Source organism: Lasiodiplodia theobromae (assembly GCF_012971845.1).
Source record: "Lasiodiplodia theobromae strain AM2As chromosome Unknown scaffold_9, whole genome shotgun sequence".
In the NCBI taxonomy this organism is placed as follows: domain Eukaryota; kingdom Fungi; phylum Ascomycota; class Dothideomycetes; order Botryosphaeriales; family Botryosphaeriaceae; genus Lasiodiplodia; species Lasiodiplodia theobromae.
Window position 1 is genome coordinate 219,803 of NW_023336585.1, and position 20,954 is coordinate 240,756.

Sequence of the window (20,954 nt, forward strand, 5' to 3'; positions counted from 1 at the left end):
TTTCTTCCTTTTCCTTTGTTCCTATCTTCCTGAGATTCCCTTGGCTTGGTCCTTTGCCTTTCATTTTTTTTTTAAACGTCTCTTTTTCCTTATTGTCTCTTCAGCTTGCCTTGTTTCCTCTGCTTTTCATCTGGCATACCACTCATTTTTCTTCCTCGCTGTACTCATAGTCATGATTCTTTCCTGGGAGCATACGAGACCCGACACTAAATTCTAATGTTTTCCGAACGCATTCAATGTTCTTATTTGAGGCCACGGTGATGAATAGATTTGCAAATATGGTCTGGGTCCTGAATGCATAGCTGGAACGCTCGAGGAGGCCAAAGCTCGGCATGCGGATGAAATACCTACCCTTCAAAACGCAACAACAAGATGACTTTGTTACCAATCCGAAAAGGGGAGACATCTCTCTCTGACTTTCTAGACAACCGAAACTGAAGACGGAAGGTGGCAATATCTCTACCGCACCCCCTCTCATTCCCCACCCTTCTTCTCCTCCTTCACGCCTTCGATCCCCCAAAGATGACGCGATCAAACGTCTCGACGAAGCCCCTGATCTCGTCCTCGGTGTTGTAGTGCACCATGCTCACGCGCACCACGCCTTCCGGCGCCAGCTGCAGCACCTCGTCGCACAGCCTCTTGCTGTAGAAGTGGCCCCAGCGGAACCCGTAGTCCGACACCGCCTCGACGGCCTCGACGACCTCGCGCGCGTTTTTGCCCTTCACGCCGAAGCTCACCGTCGGCACGCGCTTGGCGGCGTCGGGATCGCGTTCGCCGTAAATCGTCACCAGATCCCCCTTGCTCGCCAGGTAGTCGAGCAGCACGGCCTGCAGGCGCTGCTCGTGCGCGGCGATGGCGGAGGAGACGCCGGCCGCGTTGCCGGCGGCGAAGGGACCGCCGAGGTAGGTGAGGAGGACGGGGAGCGTTTGGGTGAGTTCGTAGTTGGACGCGGCGAGGCCGAGCTTGTCGGTTAGGGTGGTTGTTGGGTTGAAGTAGTGGGAGAGGGGCGTGAGGGCGGTTTGGGCGGCGCGGGAGCCGTAGAGCATGCTGATGTGGGGGCCGTAGACTTTGTACCAGGAGAAGCTGTAGAAGTCGACGCCGAGGGCTTTGACGTCGATGCGGCGGTGCTGGGGGTGGAGAGGTTAGTTGGGCGGTTTGGTGTGGGGAGGGAGGGGGTGGGTTGATTTACGGGAGCGTAGGCGACGCCGTCGACGCAGAAGAGGGCGCTTGGGATGGTGTGGACGGTGTCCGCGAGGGAGCGGATGTCGTGGATGGTGCCGAGGATGTTGGAGGCGTGGGTGCAGGTCACGAGCTTGGTCTTGGGGGAGAGCAGCGGCTTGAGCGACTCGGGCGTGAGCTTGGGGTTGGTGGTCGGTGGGACGGTCCACCACTTTAGAGTGAGGTTCTTCTGCTTGGCGATGGCGACCCAGGAAGCTATGTTTGCTTCGTGGTCGAGGTTGGAGACGACGAGCTCGTCGCCGGGCGAGAAGTCGATGGCGATGGAGAGGTTGCGGAAGAGCTGCGTGGTGGAGCCGCCAATTACTAGATAAAGGTCAGTCTTCACTTGCAGTATCATGCTATTAAGTAGCAATTGAGCGCTGAAAGATGAAAAATCAACATACCAACTTCGTCATTCTCGGCGTTGATGTACTGGGCGCCAGCTACAAGGCCGTCGCTGAAATGCTTGGTCGAAGCAGCACCGATGGGATATGAAGCACCAAGTTGGACATTGTTGGTGGAGAGGTAATCGGAGATGCTAAATTGGAGTCAGTCCTACGGCTCTCTTTCTCCCTTGCTCTTTCGCTCTCACGATTTGATGACATCGCCCAGGGCCTGACTACCGCCGGCATTGTCGAAGAAGACCTGCTTCTGGTTCAAAGCAGGGAACTTGGAGCGCGCATTGGCAATGTCGAAGGTAGAGGCCATGATGAATCGTGATGTGAGGGTAGAGCTCAGAGGCAGACAGCGGGGTATGTCGAGGACAGCTCGGTGTGATTTGGATGACGACCGAGATGCATCCCACTTTCCGTATCCACCCAAGTGCGGGGCAGCCCGATAAAAAGTGGGATCACCACAGCAAGACTTCTTCCCCAGTCAAATCGGCTTGCATCATGCTTGTTGAGATTACATAAAATCAATCCCAAGAAGGCCATGGCTCGGATGCGTCTTGCACATGCGCGGGGACTCCATTCGGATCAATCATGTCTGTGATAAAGAACAAGTCTGACCCATGATAATAAGCAATATATAGATAGGTCTTTGGTCATAATCAGAGTTGCATACAAGAGCAAAGGCATTCAGCAAAGAACAGCAATGATCAATATCGAACAGGACAGCTCACGCATCTTTCCGAGCGCAAAAAAAAAAAAAACGAAGATGGCAGACCAAAAGACAGGGCACACTCCGAAATGTGTCTAAGAGGAGACGATGCAACATAGCCAGTTCGAGAGAGATGCAAGGGCAGGTGCAGCGTGACTGGGTGTCGACCGCGTTGCGAGGACCCGACGAGTGGCCCAAGCGCAGCGCGCATTCGGACAAGGGACGCGTCCCCCGGCGCAGCGTCATCGCATCCATGGCATCATGGACATAGACATCGAAGAGCACAACGATGCCTTCGCCGTCCGCGACCTGTGGCGCCCTTCGCGCTTCGCTCTCCCAGACCTGCAGCGCGATGCGACTCTCTTCCCAGAGCTAGAGCTCGACAGTGAGTCGCCCCAGCCCGACGCGTTTTGCGACTCACCTAACGCGACAAAGTCAACCACATAAAAATCGACAACCCCTACGCCCCTACGAAGAGCCTCGAGCAAGACCTACGCCTTCCAGACCTTGATAGCTTCCAGTATGGCCCGCTTGAGGACCTGGACCCGCTTCAGGAGTCCACCGTCTCCGCCGTTCCTGCCCAAGCGCAACCTCAAGACGAAGCCCAGGATGACGATGTGTGGAGAGATGCGGCCGCTCAGGGGCCTATCAAGGACAGTGTGAGGTTTCATACTTGGGAGTCGTTCGAGAAGCCAGGCTTTCAAGAACCCAGCCACTCCTATATCGCTGAGGCAGGTCCAGAAGCTTTCGACGCCGCCCTGCTTAGGATGCAAGAGACCGACCCCTCCAAAGCAGCTGGCAGGATCGTGAGGTCGGATATACTGCTTGGGTCGCTCTTCAACCTCGGTCTTGGTCGCTCTTCTGTGCTGTTCAGGTACGAGCAAATGGAGCATACCTTCGCTCAGGCCATCCACGACCAGAGAATGTCTGGCTTCTCCCTGGTTTCTGCCCAGAACCTGATCCACGACTTCATTCACGGCGGCTCTACTTTCAAGATCCTTCGTGAATTTGCCGATCGAACTTGCGGAGCCGAAAATGCATTTCCATCCAAGGTGGCTCTGGCGACTGCAATCGGAACCATCGTATCTGCCATGGAGAACCACCTCGGCAATCAGAGGAGTTCCGTGTCGACCCTACTGCAGCTCCAGCAGCTATTTCGCAGGCCTCATCACATATTATTGAAGGTCAAAGCTGTTGCTGAGGCGGTAAAGTCTCTATCCACGAACGAGGACCTGATCACTATGCTGTACATGCATGTCCATGACATGGAACAAGAGGACACGTGGTTGAGGTCCGTCTTCCTGGACATCCTCAAGAGCGTCAGCAACCCCTGGCTTGAATTTGCCGCTGAATGGACCGGCCTCCGTTGCGGCCTCCGGACTGGTTTCACCAACGAAGACGTCAATCACACATTCGTTGGCATCGAAGAGGCGTCCGAAGATCAGAATGAATCCCGTCCGCTGCCAGAACACTTCTACAGACCGGAGAACATGCCATCGTTTGTCCCCGAGGAGGACGGCTATACTATCTTCGAAACTGGAAAAAGCTTGCGCTTCCTCGAAGTCCACCATCCCAGCCATCCTCTGTGTGCACCTCACAAAGTGGGCTTGCAAGCACCGTCGCTGGATTGGAAGTTTGGTTGGGAAGACATGGAAAGCATTGCCACCAAAGCCAAGCAATATGAGAGAAGTTTGGCCGAGGCCATTAGGAAGTACAAGCATACTTCAGGAGACGACGATCAAGTCGGCAGGAGGTCTTCAGATGCTGGTATGGGCGTCGGGCCCAACGTCGAACCGGCAGATTACGAGCGCAACATCTACGATACGGTTGAGCTTTTCGACCAGATCCCCGCCAGCGAGGAGAGCGGGTCAGCAACAACGTTGCACTCGCTCGTCCTTTCATCTATATCTCCACAAAACTCGGACGAGGGTCTCTACACATTCGCTCCACCCATAGCGCTGACTCCAACGCTCTCCCTGACGCCGTTGTTTCTTGCACAAGCCCGTCTCGTCAACGCAACAACACTTCGGCTCTTCTTCCGATCACACGACTTACGTCTCCATCTTTCCGTGCAACGGCAATACCAGCTCCTAGGCGACGGCATGTTCATGTACCGTTTGACTTCGGCCTTGTTCAGCCCGGAACTCGAGACAGCAGAGCGCAGGCGCGGCACCGTGCGGACAGGCGCCCCCATGGGCCTAAAGCTAGGCTCGCGCTCGACCTGGCCGCCCGCCAGCTCGGAGCTGCGTCTCGCGCTCATGGGCATCCTCAGCGAGAGCTACCACTCGTCTCGCCTTTACAAGAAACACGTTTCTTCCTCCCACAGGAAACGCCAGGACCACAAGCGCCTCCGCGAGACGCCCGACCTGCCCGGCAACCTCAGCTTCTCGATCCGCGTCCTGTCCAACGCCGAGATCGAGCAGTGCATGGACCCGAACTCGCTGGCGGCGCTCGATTTTTTGCGGCTGCAGTACGCGCCGCCGCCGCCGCTGCACCTCGTCATGACCGCCGCCGCGCTCGACAAGTACGACCGCGCCTTCCGCCTGCTGCTGCGCATCGCGCGCATGCTGTTCGTCGTCAACCATCAACTCGTGTTGCCGCGCGACGGCGACGGCGCGGTCATTCCGGGCGTCTGGGAGAGCAGGTGCTTCCGCAACGAGGCGCGCCACTTCGTCAGCGCCGTCGCGGCGTACTTTTTCGACGAGGCTATTGGCGAGACGTGGCGCGCGTTCGAGGCGAGGCTGGATGGGCTGGAGAGGCGGATGATGGCGGAGGATGAGTACCGTGGCGGTACTGGTGGTGGTGATGAGGATGGGGAAGGGGAAGAGTCTTCATCTCCTTTCGGCCGGTTGGTGGCAGAGGGCTTGGAGAGCGTGCGCGCGGCGCACGAGGACTGCCTCGATCGCATCCTGTTCGCGCTGCTGCTGCGCCGCCGCCAGGCGCAGGTCATGCGCCTGCTCGAGGAGATTTTCGAGACGGTGCTGGCGTTTGCGACGCGTGTGAGTGGTGGGTATCATCATCACCATGCTGCTGCTGCGAATAACAACAGTACGGCTGGCTCCGTGTCGCCGGAAGAAGCGCGTGAGATGCGCGAGATGTACATGCTTTTTCGCAGCAAGGTCAACGTCTTCATGACCGTCTGTCGCGGGATGGCGGGTAAGCGGGGCAAGTACGGTGGGGACGACAAGGCTTCATCATCGTCTTCGAGGAAGAAGTTTGGTGGGAGTGTGCTGCTCGGAGCGGCGCGTGATGATGACGCGGTGGAGGAAGAGAACACGATCGATAGGCTGCTGTTGAAGCTCGAGATGAATGGGTATTACGCCGCGCCTGTCACGACGGATTTGGGGGCTTGAGCTGGATTTGGATTGTCAGGTGGCTGGTGGAGGATGGGGGGAGGGGGGTTTCGTGGCTGGCTCCTCTTTGCCATTGGATGATGGGGGCGTTTGGATGGATGGATGGGAGGAAGGAAGTGGAGCCCAAGACAGCGCGCTGCTTTGTTGTTGTTGTTGATGATGATGACATATCTGAAAAAAATGACTACACGATCTCTATCTCTCATTCATTCACCTATGAGGCAAGGAATTGAGGTGTGCAACGTAGACACATACGGCATGTCGAACCGAAAAAAAGGCTGACGATACGGATCTACATGGTCGTCGTCAAAACTCGCTCATCCCCAGCCAACGAGATCAACAACCGTGAAATCTTCTCCGACATTGTCTGACTAGTTTCGCCTTTTTTCGTCGATAGCTTCATCAACCACCCCCCCCACCACCCCTGCAACTCTTCCTCTTGCCAATAATCGAGAGAAACAAGCACGACGATTATCACACTAGTACTATGTTTAGCGCGCCCTCGGACTTATGTATGACAGCGAGTCAATACCGGTTAGGGCCGGGCGGCGGCGACGGCGGCGGGCGACAGTGGCGGCGACGAGCCATACCACCGGAGACACAGACACAAGCTTCGGACGTCGGGGATAAATGCCTGTCGACATCGGATGATTAGGGAGCAAAAGAAGCTAGCTCTATTGTCTGTAGGTAGCGTTCTAGAAGCCGGCGCAGTAGTCGCAAATAAGCGCGCTATGCCAGAAGGCGGCCGCGCAACCCTTTCCCCCACGCCACATTATTCCTAACGCCCACCCAAAACAGCCCGATGGCGCTGGCCACGTACTTCTTATGCTTGATGACGGCAAGCAAGGAGGCTTAGCTTGCTTCGTTTGCTTCGTTAGCGTTCCCGGCCGGCAAGGCCTTCCACTACACAGGGGGGGTAAGGAATGGAGGTGGTTGGGGGGGAGTGGATTCGTGGTCACGAGAATGAAGGATTGCTGATGATGATGATGATGCGGCCGTTTTTTCGTGGCCTGCTGGTGGATGTAGTAGTCCCGAGGTTCTGGGAAAACGGGGAAGGAGGCGCAGCAGTTTACTAGTAGCGCGGTGGGGAAAAAGAGAGTCGTTTTGGTTTTAGGTTTGTTTTGGAAGGGATCTGTTATTGGTTTTGTTTCCGTTTGTAGAAGAGATCGCGAGCGGGTTTAAGGAAGGTGTTGGGATCACACAGGCCCGTATGTGTACAATGACGTTGGTCGCTTCGGGGAAGGTCAAGGGTAAGGGAAACAGCACTAGTATTGTGCAGGCAATGAAAGGAGAAACATAATCTGGATCAGGGGAAGCCCCAAGGCTGCGGGAGGTACGGCAATGCACTGCGAGAGCCAAATGCAGTTGTGTGGTGCAAAACGTAATGGTTGATCATGATATTAGTTGACTAGCTCGCATGCCGAGGCATGTGGACGTCGTGTTTCTGTATCTTACTTTACGTGCCATTTGCTACTTGCTGCTATTGCAAGATTACGAAAGATGATGACTGAAGAGAAAACCATGGCTATGCCACCCGCGCGTATGCATCTGCGCGTTGTCTGTGGCTGAAGAGCTCTTGGTGGATTGTTGCTCTTTGAAACGAGGCTTACGCGGCCTTCCAATACCCACTCCCAGGTAACGCCACACCCAAACTCATGAAACTCCGTGAAAAAAGCCATAACGTTTAAATCCATGTCCCAAACATACAGACATACTTACCTATTCCGAGCATACGCGTGCCTACGGATGAAGTGTTTGAAAGAAGAGTAAAAAAATTTTGTGCATGAAATCAAGTCGTCAATTGGTCTCGTGAACTGCACAGTCGCCTCTGATGTGGGCCATATCCGGCTCTCTTAGTCGTCTCTCCTCTTTTTCGCCGTGATGCTAATGTGCGCCCCCGTCTTGAAACGTGTAGAATGAAGTTTTAAGAATTTTCAGAGAATCGCCTTCGTCAACCGAAACAACCCTCGAGTGTCTCTGTTTCTCGGAGATACTCCTGGGTTGAAGCGAGAAGGGCTTAGTTCTTCCTGTCACGGTCCAAACCAGCAGACTCGGCAGTGTCGGGCTCCACGGGCTCCCTCATGGTGTCGAAGCTCGGGCGCGGAGAGACGTCCGGAATGCTGCTTTCAGGAGTGAAGACGGTAGTGACGGAAGGAGTGTACTCGCGGAACCCATCGACGACAATGTCGCTGCTGTCAGCATCCTCTTCGTATGCCGGAGGAGCATCATCCGTGTCCACGCTTCCAAGGTCCGACTTGTACGAAGGAAGGCTGCTGGTACGGGACATGTTGTGCGGCGGGGGCGGAGTGTACATTCCGTGGGCCATGTGATGAGGTTGAGGCATCGGCTGCATGTGAGGAGCCGGGTATTGGTGAATCTGAGGGTGAGCATGGACGTGAGTGTGGGCGTGAGCATTGACACAAGGACAAGTCGATGGGCCAGGGGAAGCCGGAGAAGCTCTTCCCTGCTCAGCCTGGACAATGTCATGAGCAAGCTCATGAGCAGTCCTCAGGTTTCTGATTTCCTCCTGCATGGCCTCCTCGAGCCTATCCTCCTGGTCCAGAATCAGGGCTCTCTTTTCTTCGTAATCGGCCCTGCGGTCCCAGTCATCCTCGCTTCCGTTCCACCACTTCTTCCAGGCGTGGCGGCGAGCAAGGCGACGGTATTGCCTGGCGGTGCGACGCTCCTCGCGAGTAGCACGGCGTTCGGTGCGCTGGCGCAGGGTGCAGCAGTTGCGGCGGATGAAGCTGAAAATACAGGCCAGACCAGTCAAAGAGGCGAAAGCCATCAGAACGCCATGGACGGGGCGGGGGCCATGGTGGTGGTGAGGCGGAGGAGGAGGAGGGGGCGGTCCGCGGCCACCTGGACCATCGAAAGGAGGCGGCGGAGGCGGCGGAGGCGGGCCATCGAAACCATGCGGCGGTGGTGGCGGAGGAGGGGGAGGAGGACCCTGTCCGTGCGGGCCACCGAAGGGAGGAGGTGGTGGAGGAGGGGGCGGGCCATAGCCTCCAGGCCCGCCGAAAGGCGGCGGTCCATGGGAATGGTGATCATACTTCATCGCGAGGGGTCCAGGGTGAGGCGGGCCGTGAACAGCGTCGATTTCAGCGAAAGCTTGGTCGTGATGACCGTGGTGGTAAGGGAAATGCGGGCGGTCCATATCTTCGTCGTGATGGTGTGGACCGGGGCGCAGGTGGATGTAAATAACGCGTACAGCGCCGTGAGCCTTGTGGAGGAAAGCACCGAAGATGCAAGAAAGGTTGTCGCAAGTCTTCAATTCGTCCTTTAGCGAGTGTGCATGATCTCTCATGTGCCGTTGGATGACGTCTTTCTGTTCACGGATGCGCTCCTGTATCCGCTTCTCCTCGGCCTCGAGCTCACGGAGGATCTCAATCTCGTCCTCAATGGATGCGCTTTGGTGGAAGAAGCCCTCGGGGAGGTCTTCGAAGTCGACAGACACAAGCCTAAGATCGGCGGGCGGGTCGCGCCAGTCCTGGCCGTCAAGAGCGTCGGGGAGGGGGACGGGGTTGGTGGCAAGCCTCAGGAGCTCAACCTTGCGAGCGGCTTGCTTAAAGGAGACGGAGAAACCAGCAGAATGGCGGACAGCCTTATCGTCGACCTTCTGGATGTTCACGGTCAAGAGTTGAGCGACATCGTCTCCGTATTCGCTCGCGTCGGGTTCCGAAAGAGATTCAAACAGACAGGCAGTTTCCCAAGATAAGGCAATGTCGTGGTCAGGCTCATGTTCGGCAGTGGCCTTGTTAGCACTCGAGATGGAGCCGTTGCCTTCAGCGCGAATTCCATTCCACTCCTGGATCAGTTGGTGGCCATTCAGAGTGATGTTTGCTTCGCCGCACGGCTGGTCCGAGGGAAAGACTTGGAAGTCGAAAACCTGAGGCTAGTGTCAGCGAGGGCGACGGCGTGTTTTAAGAGCACGCAGCATACGAGCGATTCGTCATCGGAGGCGCCAAGGCAGCCTTGGCACGGTACGCTGAACGTTGCCTGAGCGTTTTGAGCATCTGGCGATCATAAGCAGGCGCATCGTGGAGATAGGCGGAGAGGGAAGCATACCGAGCTCGAGCACGACAGGCTTCACGTCATCGGGCGAAGACGAGCGTTGGTGTGGGCGGTGTGTTGGCGGGAGCACTGCGGCTGCGGCGAGGGCCGGCAGCAGGGCGAGAGCGTGCTTGAGCGAAGCGCGCATGGCAGAAGGGAGGATATCCCCGCGCAGTGGAGAGCGGTGGCCGGCACGGGGAAGATTTGAACCAAGGCGCAAAGACAACCAACACACGAGCAGTAGCACAGCGACAGGCCAAGTGGAGCTGAGGGAGCGGACGGTCGAGCAGCAGGCAGCAGGATTCCACGGGGTAGGGCTGTCACTTTTTAACGCCAGATGCCGCGTCAGCCTCGGGGGGCGAGGCGCTGTTGCAAGAGGCCCTTAGCGCTCGGGCCACTGGCGCTGCGAGCACTGCCGACCAGACGATGCGCCCGGAACGCCCAGCTCAGCGCGCGAGCCACGCGTGTTGCGTCGCGGAGATGGTCGCTCGTTGCAGTGTCGCGCGACGAGCAGCTTGGTGCCTGCAGGAGCGCTGCGAGTGCAAGCAGCAGCACTGGGCCGCCAGCCAGGGGACCGTAGCTGATTGACCTGCGCCCTGGCCCCAGCGCACGCACGTGAGAACCTTGTCAACGGTGAGATTCTTCGCCGGCAGACCCGGCAGATGGGCTGGCACCACCTGCACGGCCCCGACCGGAGCCTCGTCGGCCCGCAGGCTCATCATCGGCCGCCAAGCCGCAAGCTAGCTGTGACGCGGGCGCGCTGCTTGCTAAGGTTCCTTGTGTACAGCACTTGAAGCCATTCACCACCACGCTGATCTTCCACCCCCGCCCACGCGCTAACCTACGCAACCGTTCCCCACACTCGGCTGTCACAGCTGCCGCCGTCCACGTCGAACTTCTTCTGATACGCCCATCCGCACCCCGACAGCGCACCCTTCGCAATGGTGAGCCCACCCCCGCAGCTGCCACCGCCGAGCTTGCTATTGAATGACGCGGACATGCAGGCGCTGACTTGACGTCTTCAAGCTGCCTCTAGGCCTCCTCAATGCCGCCCAAGGCCACCCAATGCTCGTCGAGCTCAAGAACGGCGAGACGCTAAACGGCCATCTGGTCAACTGCGACAACTGGATGAACCTGACTCTGAAGGAGGTTGTGCAAACGAGCCCCGACGGCGACCGCTTCTGGCGGCTACCCGAAGTCTACATCCGCGGCAACAACGTATGCTGTCCTGAAACCCGATTGTCCGGCTGACTGCCGCTAACCTGGAAACAGATCAAATACCTGCGCGTGCCCGACGAGATCATCGACTTGGTGAAGGAGCAGCAGCAGCGCGACCAGGCCAACCGCGGCGGCCGTGGCGGCGGCCACCAACGTGGAGACCACAGCGGACGGGGCGATAGGGGTCGCGGAATGGGCCGCGGAGGTCGTGGCGGCCGTGGCCGTGGACGTGGCGCATGAGCCCTCTACGATTGCAGTCAATAGGAAGATATCTCCGAGCCGGCCTTGAAAAACAGGACGCTGGGGCGCAGGGGCTTGTGAAACATCATGGGTTGGGCGTTCGTGTATACCACAGGGGCCCCATTGGTGGGAAGGGCTGGCGTCAATGAGACCTGAATGATCATGAAAGAGATGTGGCGGATGCGCACATGCGCAAAATCATATTCACGGCCTTGGATTTAGCTAGCATTGAAGAGCTGAGCATGGAGGGAAAATCGTAGACATTTCGGCGCTCATATCCCAAAGCCGTCAATGTCGTCACGAAGTTTTGCAATACCATAATGCGCGCATTGTCGCAACACCGCTGCCCTTTGCTCACCAGATTTCCTAGTCTTGAAATTATCCCGCATGTCAATGAGCATATTGGAACGTACCTGTCGATCGAAATGCTTGCTTGCCGCCGGCAACTAGTGTTGCGGGCGGAGAGCTTCCGCGCTATGTTCCGCAAACTCGAAACTTCGAGCCCTTCCACAACACCACAGGCAACCTGATCAATGACCACGCCACCCTTCATTGCTGACCGGCTATGGCACTCGCTCTGCCCCGCATATGCGCGCCTCTCCACCGGCACCCGGCGTGCCCTTTTGAGGACTTCGACCCAACACCCTAGCGCTCTTCGCCCGAGAAAGGTTTCTTTGCCGGCGCAATGCGCCCGACACTCGAGCACCACCGGGACCCCCGTCCGATTCGTTGCACCCGGGAGCGCAACCACCAAAGGTGGAGAAGTCTTAGCATTGAAGCAGAAACGGAGATATGAAGAGAGGCTAAAGTCGACCGCCGTTCATGAGCTGGATGGCGTCGAAACGGCGCAGATCTACCATCGCCTGCGTCGACTGGCGGCAGACGGAGACATTGACGCGGTTGAGCACGTAATATCGTATCTGTTGCAAAAGAGAGGGGAGGAGCCGAACGTGGCCCTTTACGATGCTGCTATCCTGTCCAATGTGTCTGCGGAAAAGGGCTCGGCGGCGAGAGCTACCGTGCTGCTGAGAGAGATGGGAGAAAACGGGCTGGAGCCGACAGCAGGAACATGCCACGACATACTCAGGGTACGTGCGGGCACTACTCATAAATATCGTTCCCTACATGACTAATTCTGGAACAGGTTGTCGCTGCCCATCCGGACTATCTCCTCAGAGACGCGATCACCCAGTACATGCGCCAGAGATGGTTCAATATTACCGACGACGGCCGCCATGATATAGCCGTGGGCCTTCTTCGAGAATCACAATTGGAGCTGGCGCTGAGTTACATGGATACCATGGTCTCTGAAGGGATTCCGATCAAGAGCTGGTTGTACGACATGGCGATTTACACGCTCTGCGACGTTGAAGAGGTGGACGAAGCACTCAAAATTATGCAGCGGCGGGTCGAGTCTGGCGAGCAGAATATTTCGAAGCCGGTGTGGTACAGCTTGCTCGATGCTGCTAGCAGTGTGCAAAATGTGAGCTTGCATTTCCACAGTAATACGGATTTCTCAACTGACAATTTGCTAGCTTGCAGCAATAGAATATGTTTGGAAACGCCAGGTTGGCCCCGGACATATCAACCCATCATCCAGCATCTGTTTCAACATTCTTGCTGCCGTTTCGCGAGTTGGAGATGCCGACCTGGCAACAGACGTTTTTCGTGTGCTGAGCGAGCGGAAAGAGGTGTTTACACAACAACACTATGAAATGCTCGTGGACACCTACATTCAAGCTGGCGACATGAAAACAGCCCTTTCGGTGTTGTGCATCATGCAGACCAGTGGCGCGCCGCCCAACGACTACTCGACGAGGAAGCTTTTCCAGTGGACGCGCGCCGAGGCTGATCGTCCAGTCGAACTTTTCGACCAGCTACGGAAATTGAAGGATGACGGCCATACGATTCCCCTCGCGGCAATCAACGTGTTGATTGAGGCAGCAATTTTCCGCGACGATTTCGATACGGCCGTCGACATATACAAGGCTCTGCATACGTTATGCGAGGATGGACCTTCGACATCAACTTTCAACACTCTCCTCCGGGGATGCCGTCACCGCAAGGACCTGGCCATGTTTCTGGCGGCCGAGATGGTGGAGAGGAAAGTGGAACCGGACGCTCTGACGTACGATCGGCTCTTGTTGGTTTGTCTCACGGAGCAAGACAACTACGACGATGCATTCCGGTACTACGAAGAAATGCGCAACCGAGGATGGATACCTCGAGCCGGTACATTTATTGCAATGGGGCGTCGGTGTGCGCGAGCGCAGGATGCACGGGCGTGGGAAATTTTGGAGGAGATGAGCCGGTGCAAAGTGGATTCAAACAGCATCAAGGTGATGAGGGATTGGCTGAATAGGAATTGGGGTCGGGCGTCGGAGAAGGACGCGGAGCTCACGCGATAGAGGGGTTTGAGACATGGATGCAGGGAGCTACCAATGAAGACGGAACTTGACCCCTGCGATGACTTGGCCCAACATTGCATGACGCTGCAGAATAGATGAGGCAACAAGCACAGAATGCAGATTTACTAATGTCTTGGCACGGCTTGATGTGGTGTTGATGACATGGATGGCCGGTGTTATGACGTACCGAACGGCGCATCGCCTATCAAACAAGCTACAAGCTCCGGTCGACAACGCCTGCGACTCTCAGTATTCTACACTCCACCCGAGCCATGAGCCCGCCCGCGCGCATCTTCACACCAAACCAGCTACGCCGCGCGGCATGACCATCATCTCTCCACCAAACCTGCGGTTCCAGCTTTAAGAATTCCAACTTCAAGAATTCCATCCTGCCCTTGAACGCGTCATGGTGCGTAGCCTCAGCCTTCAGCCCTCAACCCCCGTATCGGTTCACTCATAATCTAACACGGCGAAACTAACAGGCCTCTCTCCTCCGCCAAATCGTCGCGGGCCCGCGCGCGCGGCACCCGGAAGCCGGGCTCGACCTTTGCTACGTGACAGACTCGATCATCGCGACGTCGGGGCCGTCAGGGACGTACCCGCAGCGGGCGTACCGCAACCCGCTGGACCAGCTGGTCAAGTTCCTGGACAAGCACCACGGGCAGAAGTGGGCGATCTGGGAGTTCCGGGCCGAGGGGACGGGCTACCCGGACGAGGAGGTGTACGGGCGCATCTGGCACTACCCGTGGCCGGACCACCACCCGCCGCCGTTCGCGCTGGTGCCGCGCATCGTGGCGTCGATGCGCAACTGGCTGCGCGCCGACAAGGACAACGTGGCCGTGGTGCACTGCAAGGCCGGCAAGGGCCGCTCCGGCACCGTCTCGTGCTCCTACCTCATCGCCGAGGAGGGCTGGAAGGCCGAGGACGCGCTGAAGCGCTTCACCGAGCGCCGCATGCGTCCTAGCTTCGGCCCTGGCGTGTCGATTCCCAGCCAGCTGCGCTGGGTGGGCTACGTCGATCGCTGGACCAAGGGCGGCAAGGTCTACGTCGAGCGCCAGATCGAGATCCTCGAGGTCCACGCTTGGGGCATCCGGAACGGTGTTCGCGTCAGCATCGAGGGCTTCGTTGATGAGGGAAAGGTGATTAAGACGTTTCACACCTTCAGCCGCGCCGAGCGGCAGATCGTCCGGGGCACCGTCAAGGATTCCGGCGGCCTCGCCGACGTCGTCAACGAGGTCCTCGCTCAGCGAAGGCTGGAGAAGGCGGCCAAGGAGGACCAGTCGTCGTCGGGCTCGTCCACTCCGGTAGACCGCAAGGCTAACAAGGAGCTGCCGCTGAGTCCAGAGGAGCAGGAGAGCGGCGCAGACGACAGCCCGGCGGAATATGGCGATGTCATATTCAGGCCCTCCAAGCGAGTCGTGCTCCCGACCAGTGATATCAATATCGATTTTGAACGGCGGAATAAGGCCATGTACGGCTACACCATGGTCACTTCGGTGGCGCACGTCTGGTTCAACACATTCTTTGAAGGCAACGGCCCGGAGCAGAAAGGCAAGGCAGATGATTCCGGCACCTTTGAGCTTGAATGGAGTAAGATGGATGGCATCAAGGGCAGCAGCCGCAAAGGCACTAGAGCATTCGACAAGGTGGCGGTTGTTTGGAGAGCAATCCCAGATTCGGAAACGGGCCACCCCGATGTCGTTATCACGGAACCGAAGGTGGGAGAGGAAGTTCCACAGTCCAAACCCGCCGATTGGAAGGGAGGGGAGCCCTCGGAGCGTAATGGAAAGGAGCTGGGCTTGCGCACCGAGACGCCTCCTGGCGGAAGTCCTAGCCTCTCCAAGGCGAGCAGCGTGAGGACTCAGAACAGTGCAAACAATTCAGGCATGGTATCTACGGAAGACACGATCAACGAGACCATGGGGTTGAAGACGCATGGGCGTGGCGGCGAGCAAATCGTGCAAGCTACCAGCAGCAGCTCGGAAGAGTCGTCGCCTATCAGGACCGAGAAGCCGCAGGTGATTCCGACCATCTCGAACCCTGAGCTCGCGAGCAACGGGATCGCCGCCAAGGATCAGGCAGCCGGAGCATCTACAGAACCGACGGCGGGAATTGTCCAGGGGAAAGAGCACGTTTCGACAAGCTCGTTACCGGGAGGAGTACCTGAAGAAGAAATGAAGACGGCACATCCGCACGGACTGGGCCACATGAAGTCCAAGAAAGACTCGGAGACAAGCTCGTGAGGCGCAGTAGAAGGGGAGCCCTGTCAAATTAGACGGAGGGATATGCGGAGGAGCGGCAAGGGGAGGCGCGGCAGCGGCATGTAGATGCAGGTCGGGACGATTGGAAACAGTAGATGGTGCCAATGCAGGCCCCCCGTTAGTGTATTTCTTTTTCTCTACGCGCGCTCGCTTGCTCGATCAAGCAAGCGCTTAAGCAAGGGAAGTAATGGCCCCGGTTGGTTCGGCAAGCGAAGCATTGAGAACAAAGCGGGTCTGGAGTGTGACAGTGTTTGTTGCTCTGAATGGATGGCAAATTGAAGACTAGCTTGATCGGCGTGACTGGGTCCAGACCGGTTCGGAGATGTATCTCTCGTTTCAATGGCGATCTCTGACTGCAGCTCTCGAGGTGGTTGCATATGCATCTGTAACAAGCGCTGAGCGGAGAGTCGAGGCAAGTGGACGATCATAGTGCAGGCCAATATGTGATATATCGGTCGGAGAGGCCGCGCCAGCAGCCTTACAAGTGGCAATATTACGGCGTTGTCGGTGAGGCTGAGAAAAGAGGTCGAGTCAAGAGGCCGGGATGACAGGACTAGCGGGTGAAGGCTGCAATACCGCAGGGCCGGTAAGCAGGCGGCGATTGGCCAGGCCGCGAAACTCTCTCGATGCATACGCACGCCGCGGGAGGCAGCGGTCGAGTGCGGCGTCCGCACGAGGCAGCAGCCAGCCCTGTAGCCTCGCGCACGCGCAGCCAGTTCTCGGTTTAGGCATGTATTTAACCACGGCAGCGCCCTTTTCGCAGCACCGTTACCCACGCCTTCGCATGAGCACGCAAAGCTCATGCAGTACCCAGCCTTTTCCGAAGCACTACAGGAGCCAGCGCAGCAAGCCAAGCTCCGTCACTCTCGAGTTACACAATCCCTCTTTCCCAGCGGCGGGGCCCCCCAGCAAGCTTTCTTGCATTATCGCCGGCGCCCTTTTCGTTTTCTCTCTTGATCGGATCACCTGGTCAGCCTGGGTTCTTGCATTCAACCTCCATTGTTGTTTTCTCTGTCAGCAGCCACTGCCGCCAACCCTGCCGCAACCCACCCTGCGCGCGCCTGGTCTGATGACTTGAGCAAACCCGCTTCAGTCATCCTACCATTATTGGAGGCTTTTTTCCCCCCAACTTAATAAGAAAGGGCGTCCATCGCTGCTCTAAAAAAAGACTTTCACTTTTCCAACTCTTCCCTTTCCTCCGTTCAGGGTCCTTCCATCCTTTCAATACGAGTTTTCCCGTCCCGCCACTCGGTCGAATTTCCGCTTTTCCACCCGTCGACGCTTTTCCCCACACATTCACAAGCGATCATCATCAATCCCGACCCGCGCGCCCGCCCCGCCTCCCGGGAAGGTTATCTTAGACCCGGGGCTGCCCGGATCATTCTTTGACCAGTGCGCCAACGGTTCCACGCTACGCCTACCCGTCGGCCTCTCACCACCCACCATGGACAGCGCGCGAGACAAGAGCGCCGACGAGAGTGTCGTCGTGGACATCAAGTCGCCCTCGGCCGAGCCAGCCACGCCGTCTTCGTCCTCACAGCCACCGGCTTCCTCTGCCGAGCTGAATGCCGGTGGCGGAGGAGGCGTTGCCGACTCCAAGTCGAATACCAAAGACGGCGGGAACAAGTCGGCTACGGCCGCGTCTAAGGGAAAGAAGGGAAAGGCGGCGGCGGCGGCGAAGAAGAAGAAGGCCGGCGCTTGCTGCCGCCATACCAAGCATCACGAGACGAAGAAGCGGAGCAAGCACCACGGCAAGAAGAAGAAGTACGTCAGTGACGACGACGAGTCTGACTCGGCGGACAGTGATGATGAGGACTCAGACGACGAGGGGGAGTCGACGGCGGCGGCGTCGTCGTCGTCGAGTGAGAGCAGCGACGACGAGGACGAGAAGCAGCAGCACCAGCTCAAGTCGAGGAAAAAGGCCGCGAAGAAGGCCGCCTTGAAGGCGCGGAAGGCGAAGGCGAAGAGCAAGAGCAAGAAGAAGGCCAAGAAGCACGGGAAGAAGTCGAAGAAGTACGCCTCATCGTCCTCGTCTTCATCGTCGTCGTCGTCGTCCGGGGATTCGTCTTCGAGCGAGTCGGATTCGGACAGCGACTCGAGCTCGGCCAGCTCCGAGTCCGAGTCCGAGTCGGAGACCACCAAGCGCCGCTCGCGCCGGCGCCACAGGGCGGCGAAGGCGCGCCGTGCGGCGAGGGAGGCGGCGGACGAGTCGGATGCCTCAGTGACGGCGGAGGAGGGCTCGGACGACGGGTCGGCGCAGACGGATGACTTGTCGCCTCAGGACCAGAACCAGTTGTTGCTGCTGAAGCAGGAGCTGCAGGCGCAACAGCAGCGTAGAAGAGCACTGGCCCCGCCGGATCCTCTTGATCTTCCGGACCTTTCGAGCTTGCAGAAATTCACCAGTAGCCTCAAGGCGTTGGAGAAGCTGAAGAAGAAGAACAAGGGTAAGAAGAAGGGAAGGAAGTCTTCTTCGTCCAGCAAGCGTGCCAGCACTCTGGAGTTCAAGCGCGTGGACGAGCTGTGGGACAGCAAGATCCACAACTACAAGCTCACCGAGAGTGCCGAAGATCCTGCGGACGAGTTCAACGCCTACATTTTCACCGTGCGCAGGAGATTCGATTGGGAGAACAAGTATAGGAACACCGTGGTTGACATCAAGTCCAAGCTCCTGAAAGAGGCGCTGCAAGAGGTCATGAAGGATGTGAAGGGCGTCTCGCTCGTGGAAGAGCAGCCTTGCATAGATCCGAACATGCTGTTCCTCTACCTTGAGGAGCTTCGCCGTTTCAGCAAGAAGACGTTGAAGGCGAGGGCAAAAAAGCAGAAGAAAAAGAAGACTAAGCGGAGGATTAAGATGATGATTGCCCACTGCAAGATCATGATCAGTTATCTAGACGAGGACTACGACGAGACCAAAAAGACACTCTACCCCATGCTTGAGGCTGGGAACATCACTTTCGATCTTCTGTGGGCACTTTTCAAGCCAAACACTATCGCTTACACCACGACATACGGAGCTGTTGAGCATCCCCGTTGCTTCAAGGTCGACTACGCCACTAAGGAGTCTTCGTTCATTCGTGGAGACTGGTATTCCATCGAGGGACGTTACCTCGAGTACGACGGCAAGACTTTCGGATTGGGAGAGCTTGAGATCAACGTCGATTCCTTCAAGGGTCCTCGGAAGATCACGAGTCTGTCTACCTACCCGCTGCGCTACCACAAGGATCCGGATGGCATAAGAACGCAGCTCATCGAGCGCGGCAAGCGCTTCGTCACCATGACCGGCATGAACTACCGCTTCCACAAGGGCCTGGCTTTCGAGAAGCGGAAAAAGATGGTTCTGAAGCACAACATCAACGGGCGTGTCATGATCGATCCTGCAATCTTCCGCCGCATCAACCCCAACTACCCCATTTCGGTGATCAAGCCCAAGGACCAAGATGATTTGTACGACTTTGGCAGCTGCGGGTGCAGCGATGACGATTCTGATGACGAGAACAGACCGTACGAGGGCCCTCAAAATTACGGCGAGGACGGAGAGGAGCGGCAGAGGTACAGGTTCAAGGTCGTGTACGACGAGAAGAAGGAAGCGCACTTGGTCCAAGTCCCCGTCGACGATGACGGCAACGAGATCAAGACGGAGAATCTGGAGAAGCTGCCGGAGAACGGTGAGGATGCCAATGACGAAAATAAGACGAGACAGGAGTTCACCGAGGAGGAGCTCCTGATCGCCTCGCCAGTAGTCCTGGGGTTTGCTTTCTCCGAGAAGCGCTGGATGGAGTTCTCGCTCTCCGCCGTCCGAGACATTGAGTGGAACGAAGGTGCTTTCGAGTCCCTCGTGCTTCCAGAGAACCAGAAGTCTATCGTCAAAGCTCTCGTGTCGAGCCACAAGTTCCACGCCGCGCAGACGATTGACGACGTTGTTCAAGGCAAGGGTAAGGGGTTGGTCTTCGTGCTGCACGGCCCGCCTGGAGTGGGAAAGACGCTCACTGCCGAGGGCATCGCCGACTACCTCAAATGCCCCCTCTACGCCGTCAGCGCCGGCGAGCTGGGCACCGACAGCTGGCGCCTGGAACAAGAGCTGCAGAAGATCATGGACATCGCCCACAGCTGGGGCGCGATCCTGCTGCTCGACGAGGCCGACGTCTTCCTCGAGCGGCGCCAGGTGCACGACATCCACCGCAACGCGCTCGTGTCCATCTTCCTCCGCTTGCTCGAGTACTTCCAGGGCATCCTCTTCCTGACGACGAACCGCGTCGAGACGTTCGACGACGCGTTCCAGAGCCGCATCCACATGGGCTTGCGCTACGAGGAGCTGGGCCACAAGGCCAAGCGCGGCATCTGGCAGATCTTCCTGAAGCGCGTGCGCGAGATGGAAAAGGCCGAGATGGCGGATTTCTCGGACGACGACTACAACACGCTCGCGCGCAACGACCTCAACGGGCGCCAGATCAAGAACGCGGTGCGCACGGCGCAGGCGCTCGCCGTCAATATGGGCGAGAAGCTTAGCATGGAGCACATCAAGCGCGTGTTGGCTGTGGCTGAGAGCTTCGAGCGCGACCTCAAGGGCGGCACTGGGTACGAGGATGCTATGAGGAGTTATACTTGATTGCCTCTCCTCTTTCATCTTTTTACTACTTTTCTTTTCGTCTCCTACCATACGGTCTTCGGTTTTTTTTTTCTTCCATTTCTTTTCATTTCCCTTATAGTCCAGCGAGCATGGGAAGTACGGCTGGTGTTGGAGTGAAAGATGGGTAGGGAAATTTTCCCTTCCTCCCTAACGGTTCATTCCTTTTCTTTTTTCCCAACTTCTCTCTCTCTCTCAATCTCCCCTCTTCTGGGGTCTTCCCCTCTATAATCGATGACTCGGTTCGGTTTTCATATATTGGAAAAGGGTAGTAGTGTCTAAAGAAAGTCTTGATCTTGGTAAAAGGGTTGGTAACGGATGATATATGACGAGACGATTGATTTGGGCTTCGGGGAGACGGGGGAAGAAGAAAGGGAAAAATTAGCTAGCTCGCCCTGTTCGTCAAATGGGTAGCACTCCAATCTCAAATTGAAAGACATTAGGACAACAGACACTGTGCGGAGATGGTCTTTGTGCC

At 57.3% G+C, this 20,954-nt stretch overlaps 6 protein-coding genes across 6 annotated transcripts; 4 read left to right on the top strand and 2 right to left on the bottom strand.

The window, feature by feature from the left end:
• Positions 1–500: 500 nt before the first annotated feature.
• Positions 501–1,926, bottom strand: LTHEOB_3467 (Aminotransferase class-V; the record flags this gene model as incomplete). Its single annotated transcript, XM_035512393.1, has 4 exons — positions 501–1,127; positions 1,190–1,542; positions 1,623–1,756; positions 1,811–1,926. The coding sequence occupies 4 exons, from the start codon at positions 1,924–1,926 to the stop codon at positions 501–503; spliced, it is 1,230 nt and encodes a 409-aa protein (XP_035362555.1).
• A 654-nt stretch (positions 1,927–2,580) lies between these two features.
• LTHEOB_3468 (Gamma-tubulin complex component Gcp6) lies at positions 2,581–5,672 on the top strand (the record flags this gene model as incomplete). The annotated part of the gene is made up of 2 exons (XM_035512394.1): positions 2,581–2,704; positions 2,755–5,672. 2 exons carry the CDS (start codon positions 2,581–2,583, stop codon positions 5,670–5,672), a joined length of 3,042 nt encoding a protein of 1,013 aa, XP_035362556.1.
• Positions 5,673–7,689: 2,017 nt separating this feature from the next.
• Positions 7,690–9,873, bottom strand: LTHEOB_3469 (Splicing factor 1; the record flags this gene model as incomplete). Its single annotated transcript, XM_035512395.1, has 3 exons — positions 7,690–9,561; positions 9,615–9,688; positions 9,741–9,873. The coding sequence occupies 3 exons, from the start codon at positions 9,871–9,873 to the stop codon at positions 7,690–7,692; spliced, it is 2,079 nt and encodes a 692-aa protein (XP_035362557.1).
• A 793-nt stretch (positions 9,874–10,666) lies between these two features.
• On the top strand, positions 10,667–11,183 carry LTHEOB_3470 (Small nuclear ribonucleo protein; the record flags this gene model as incomplete). Its single annotated transcript, XM_035512397.1, has 3 exons — positions 10,667–10,669; positions 10,752–10,943; positions 10,998–11,183. The coding sequence occupies 3 exons, from the start codon at positions 10,667–10,669 to the stop codon at positions 11,181–11,183; spliced, it is 381 nt and encodes a 126-aa protein (XP_035362558.1).
• Positions 11,184–11,716: 533 nt separating this feature from the next.
• LTHEOB_3471 (Protein-tyrosine phosphatase receptor/non-receptor type) lies at positions 11,717–15,834 on the top strand (the record flags this gene model as incomplete). Its single annotated transcript, XM_035512398.1, has 4 exons — positions 11,717–12,271; positions 12,328–12,666; positions 12,719–13,330; positions 14,074–15,834. 4 exons carry the CDS (start codon positions 11,717–11,719, stop codon positions 15,832–15,834), a joined length of 3,267 nt encoding a protein of 1,088 aa, XP_035362559.1.
• A 1,462-nt stretch (positions 15,835–17,296) lies between these two features.
• Positions 17,297–20,458, top strand: LTHEOB_3472 (AAA family ATPAse; the record flags this gene model as incomplete). The annotated part of the gene is made up of 1 exon (XM_035512399.1): positions 17,297–20,458. One exon carries the CDS (start codon positions 17,297–17,299, stop codon positions 20,456–20,458), a length of 3,162 nt encoding a protein of 1,053 aa, XP_035362560.1.
• Between the last annotated feature and the right edge of the window lie 496 nt (positions 20,459–20,954).